This window comes from Pygoscelis adeliae, unplaced genomic scaffold, assembly GCF_000699105.1.
Source record: "Pygoscelis adeliae isolate BGI_AS28 unplaced genomic scaffold, ASM69910v1 Scaffold347, whole genome shotgun sequence".
NCBI lineage: Eukaryota > Metazoa > Chordata > Aves > Sphenisciformes > Spheniscidae > Pygoscelis > Pygoscelis adeliae.
The window spans coordinates 360,879-366,878 of NW_008825158.1; the positions used below are offsets into that span (position 1 = coordinate 360,879).

Here is a 6,000-nt window from a genome sequence, read left to right on the forward strand (position 1 = left end):
TCTAATCTGGATCGAGACAGACTAGCCTTGGCTGCCTCTCCCAGCAACACTGGCTTTTGCTTATAAATCCAGCAGGCAGGAAATAATTTCCAAAGTCTATAAATTAGTTTTGGCTTTGAGTACACCAACTGTTAATTTCTGTGTCTGCACTATTTAATGTAGAGCTTGGATGAATTATGTCCCTGTAGCTCTCAAATAGATTGAGTTACTCATGGACTTCCAGGGCAATTGAGGAAATGAGAAACTATGTGATGGAACAAAACTACGCATAACATGGTGCGACTCCTTGCCTTGCAATCTTTCCTTTCAGACATGTTGGAATTGCAGCCTACTTCTCCACTGCCAGATGATACATATGTTCTGTAAATGAAAGATACCATTGTCTATGCTATGACTAGGGGGAGAACTGGGGAAAGTTTTCCCACTGGGATAGCTAGAACAATACATGTCTTCCAATCATGTTAACTCCATTGAGTTAGCTTGTTGTGTTTGAAACAATGCAATGTTTTGACAAGGCTCTTTTAACATGTTAAGCCAATTCTGTCAATTTCAACATTACTAAAAAATAGACTCAGTTTACCTTTCAAGGCAAGGCCATTGTCTCAGGACAGCAGAGATGCTCTAAGAATGGCTAACAGATAGCAAGCTTTGAAGTTTTAAAATGCAGAATGTTAGACAAAGATAATTAGGCACTTGCCTTGCCGTTGTTGGCAAACTAGGTCTGCTGTTAAATGAAAGGTATTATAGCAAACATGTGAGACCTATGTGATTACTTGGGACACTTCAAATAATGCAAGTTTACAGAGCAGTTCATTACCACCATCCCCAAGAAGCTGCCTCAGTGGCCTTTGGTACTGCTGACATGTTCTGCTACAGTAATTCGTCCTCACTGCTGCTCAGGGAAGTGCTGAGCAGAATGCAGTGGGCGCTGCCACAGTGTTCCTTGTTACTACAGCTATACCCGACACCCGCAGCACAGCGGGTAGAGTGCTAGTGATTGTGCGTGTTTCTTGCTTTGAAAACCCCACACTTGATTTTTCAGCTCACGCTATGTTAGTGGCAGACTCCTGCCTCCCCCAGCACAAACAGCTTGAGTTCAATTTCCTCTGAGGCAAAGACCTAACCCTTTCTAACCGTCCAGAGGAGTTTTAGTGTTTTCAGAATTTCTACTGGGATTCTGGTGCACTTGTCCTAGTAGTGCCCGTGAGAGTCACAAACATGCAATACAAATCCTATTGTGTTAGGAGCTTTCAGATTAGATTAAAACCTATCTATTCATGGGGCCAAAAGGCACAAAAGGAGTCCAGGAAAACTGCATTTGTCTCTGTGCACAGCAATGAATTTCATGGAAAATTAGCCTCAGAATCAATAGAGTTGGATGCACGATGCTGGTTCTTGCGCTCATGGGGCTTTCATGCTACAGGAGATGTGGTTTCTCGTTTTGTGAACTGCTGAAAGGCTTTAAGATTTTGTGATTTTGCTGCTAATCAGTGTGTGACAGTGACATGCCTGATCACAGCAAGGTTCAACAGAAAAGAACAGAACACAACCTTTTCCGTGCTTAGGCCCTTATTCCTGTTCTGTGGGGAAAAAACCTATACCAGTGCTAGGAAATCTCCATGGTTTAATATTCTTCAATCCTGACCTATATCCCTGCTAATCTAGCTCTCTAACACACGCCTGCCAATGTACTTCAAATCTAAGCCTAATCATAAGCCTAAATCCCAGATGGGCTCTCTCCATCAATGAAACTTAGCAACAGGGGCAAAATGGTTGCTTTAGAACATAGAAAACATTTGAGGAGTTAGTAAAGCAAAATTCCTCCACTGTTTATTTCTCACTGGGAAGCAAAGAAAGATCTCCAGAGAGGAAAGATACATCCAAACCACACCATCATCCTCTTCCATAATTTTCAGTGGAGCAATTCTATTCGTTCTGATCTTCTAGCAGTTGTTTGAAGTGCATCAGAATGACCATGTCTTACTTGTCAAGACACAAGAGCTGTACAAATACTCACAAAAAGTCTTAAACTACAAAATGCAAAATTGCTTTCAGTTATCATTTTAGACCTGAAATTCAGCTGGGCTTATTCAGAGGGTCTTCTACAACTAGTGAACCCCAAGATGTACTACCGTGACACTTACTAGTTCCAACAGAGTTTGCAGTTTTTAACCAATTTGAAGCTTTTATTTCAGTGAAGGCTGGTGGCACTACAACCCAAAAGAGGCTTCATAAGATCTAGCTAGAGAAATGGATAAACGTTATAAAGCAAATATTCAAAATGAATATATATATACTTATATATAGGTATACTTATACCTAGGCTATTTCACAGAGACTCCAGAAGCAAAATCCTAACCTTCAAGACTTCAAAGAAAGCTTTCAGAGGGAAGGAAAAAGCCTAGAACACTAGCTCAAGAGTAATGTGGAAATTGCCTATGCTGTAGAAAGTTTCACATTACCAGGTTGATGTTATTGGCTTCTATATGCTTTAGCACAAAGGCTGTGAGGAGTTGTGTGTCCCATTCAACAGCAGGATTATCTGGAAGATCCCTGAAAACGAGAAGTGCAATTAGTCACTTCACTGCTGAGAACTTTATAAAGACCATGCTAGAAAAGAGAGATCCTCTTATCAGAGAATGAAATCAAGATAAATTTATTTATCATATAAAACCACTGAACTTTACTTAGGAGTTTTACAACCTTGTATATTGGAGGTTTGAAAGGGAAACAGCAGTTCCAACACCCTCCTCATAGATTTGCCAAGGTCTCCCTTTCTTCTTACCATTAAGGCAGACTTTAACTGCTTTGCTTTAAGCAACATCTATTTTGTGCAATGATTCTTGTTCTCTATTCATCCCAATAAAATTTCCTGAAAGACTTTCCAGTCATAATCTACTGGTGAATTACATATGAAAAGTAACAAGCAAACTCCTGCTCTCATTTATACAGGAATAACCCATTAACTTCAACCAGAGGACAACAGGACCATAATTATATTGCATGGATTTGATCGTAGTTCTTCATCTGTTTATTTTATGCTTTGCATCCAACTGGGTATGCAAAGCATACTGTGACTGAATACTCTGCCTGGGTATTTTAGACTGCAGGCTCCTAGGGGCAAGGGACCATGAGCCAAATGCAAAATAACACCAGGCAGCCAACAGAATTATTTCATATTTACACAACTGAGAGCTGAATTTGACCCCCCAGTCATTATGTTTGAATGGTGCCAAGAAAACATTGCTTGCAAAGTTAAAAAGGTTATTAGTAACAATAGGATAACACACAGCTGCTGAAGACCAATAATGATATGTTAAACTGGTCTTTTTCTCAGACCTTTTCCATCTTCTGATAGCCTGATAATTGCTGTGAAGTGGTTTAGCAGAAAAGCGACTACACAGCATTCTCACACAGACACATGGGTTTGGATCTGAACTGATCCAGCTGTTTGCTGCAGGGAGCAGGGGTGCTACTTCCCAACACTCTTCGCGCCTTGCTGACTCCCCAGAGAGCAAGAATTGTAACATCTGCAACAAAACAACAGCAAAATGCCTCCTTGGCACATTCCAAAGTAAAGCTCAACCTGGGTCTTCACGAGAGGTCTTCTGGCCACAAATTTTTCCACTGCTAACAGTAGTAGCAGTAGAAGGATGAGCCTAACGTACAAACTGACCATTAGCATTTTACCCGTTGTGTTATGTACTCCTGTTCAGCACAGGCCAAAATAATGTGCTGTTAGAAATCCCAGCAACAAGGGAAGGCACTTCTACATTAGTGTACACATTCTAGCTATGGTCCGTGTAGCGGTATTATCAACAACAGAAATTTTTGTTGTTGTTTGCAATTCCCTCTTGTATAGACAGCATCTTTGCCTGATGTATACAAGACATTTGAATTTCATCATAGGAAAGATTCTTTGGTACATCTGGTGGTTGTCTCATCAGCTTAACAAACCTGCATCTCATCTACTCTAAACAAAAACTTTCACATCTCATGTTTGAAGAGGAAGTGGCCCTGTTGACCCCGAAGGTATTACAAGTCCCACCACGTCACAGCAAGCTTTAAATGGAGCACGTTTTAAAAATATGCTTCAACTAAAAGATCCCAAGCAACATGCACACTGAGCAGAGTCTAGGTGCAAGTCTAACAGTCCTTCAGTTGTCTGAATGGTACCTTTGAGGTTATGTCAAGGCTTAATCTGATAATATTATAGTAAATTAGTCTAAAAGGGATTCTTCACTGGCCACTTACAATGCAAATATCATTCCTCTTTTTGGACAGGGGTTAAATGGAGCTGTGGAGGAAGTGAAGAGTCCCATTAAAACAGGAAGGGTGCTCAAACAGTGAGAGGTCAGAAAAAAAAGTAGGGCTTGGAATTTATGATGTCCAGGAGGCTTTGGTGTCATAGCCACTGCACTCAGCTTTATTGGGCTGTCTCCAAAAAGGCTGCCGGGTAGTGGAGCAGGTTTTAACTAGTTTAGACAGATAAAGATCACCCTCGTTCAATGGAAATGAACAGCTGGAGGCAACGGTTTAGAATCCCTGGAAACAAAACAATCTGAAGGCATGAGCAAATTAACTCCATGAACACTGAACTGATTAAGCTGGAATATTCTGCAAAAAATTCTGCTTCTCCCGCTTACTGCTGCTCATGGAGAGACCACTCACTCCTAGTAAGGAAAAGGAATTATTTTTCTTGCATAATGTTTGTTAGGCACCAAAGACAGAGAAGTTAATCTTGCCAAACCAGACACACATGTATATAAGCACATTCATAACTCATTAATAGTCACGATAGCCCACTGAAGTATTCCTAGCTCATTCTGCAACATGAAAAGTGACACATGACATGCCCAAAGTCACCCAGAGAAGTCAGTAGAACTGGCAATACATTAATCTAGATTGCTCCAGGAAATTACTTTTTTTTTTTTTGGTAAGAGTTTGTATAATACTTTGTAAAGTCAAAAATTTAAGCGTTACCATGATAGTAGGGACCCCGCTGAAAGCATGACACCAATAACATTCTGCCTGTGCTCTGGATATCAATAATTGGGTCCAGGTAAGGATGAAAAGGTGACTAAGAAAACCAAGTTCATATACACCGTATAGCAATGCACACAAGATACATTCTTACAGGAGGTCTCTGCATGCCCTAGGAACTTTGTAGGGACAGACAAACTTTGAAAGCTGCTGTAGTTCACAAAATCATCTATTCAGTACAAAGTATTTTTCCTAATATCATAAATCAGTGCTCACCAAACCTAAAAAGTCCACTGACTTGCTGCACTATTGAAATAGGTTGCATTCATTGCAACAACGTCAGGCCTTAGTATCAGCAACATTCAGCATTTAAATGGTTAACTCCACACTGCCTTTCTGGCTAAGGCTGATAATGCCTCTGAGCTCAAGGTCGAAGGGCTGAGATAAAGGACTATAAAGGAGTGAAAATTAGCACATTCCCTGGAGCAGACTGGAGCTTGTCCCAGGAGACACGGTTCCCCACACCCGCCCTCCCTGTCCTCTGCCCCAGAGAGCTGCTCTGCTCGTTGCTGCTGTCGGTCACTGCGACAGATCAAGATATAAATCCTGCACTGGAGAAGCCTCCCAGGTCACACTGCTGGAGGGTGCTGGTGGAAAGAGTAGAGGGGTTTGGTCGCTTGGCCTCATTTCCACCAAACCGTTACGGTCTGGAAGTGATGTTTATGGGCATTCCACATGACTGATAATGAATGCAGGTGGCTGCTTGGATGCAACCCTTGTTGACCAGGGAAAAATAGGGAGATGCATAGAAGCAGCAAAAAAAATATTTTTAATGGAATAAGGCTCCAGAAATGTTGTTTTCCCAGCTTTTTTCAGTGAAAGCCATGCTGTGCACTGTACAGGGAATTTACAGCTGTGCCAAGAGATCTATAGACTGAAGAGAGAGAGAAATGGAGAATTATGGTGCTGCAGTTGCTGCAGTATGGAGTAGTGTCTGTCTTTGCTTACTGATTTCAG

General features: G+C 41.2%; 1 protein-coding gene across 1 annotated transcript in view; it reads right to left on the minus strand.

The window, feature by feature from the left end:
- PIGL (phosphatidylinositol glycan anchor biosynthesis, class L) overlaps positions 1-6,000 on the minus strand; it is a 61,994-nt gene that overhangs the window by 19,357 nt on the left and 36,637 nt on the right. The window contains exon 3 of the mRNA XM_009328659.1: positions 2,463-2,553. Coding sequence (XP_009326934.1) covers positions 2,463-2,553 — 91 coding nt within the window. The remainder of the gene's footprint in view (positions 1-2,462; positions 2,554-6,000) is intronic.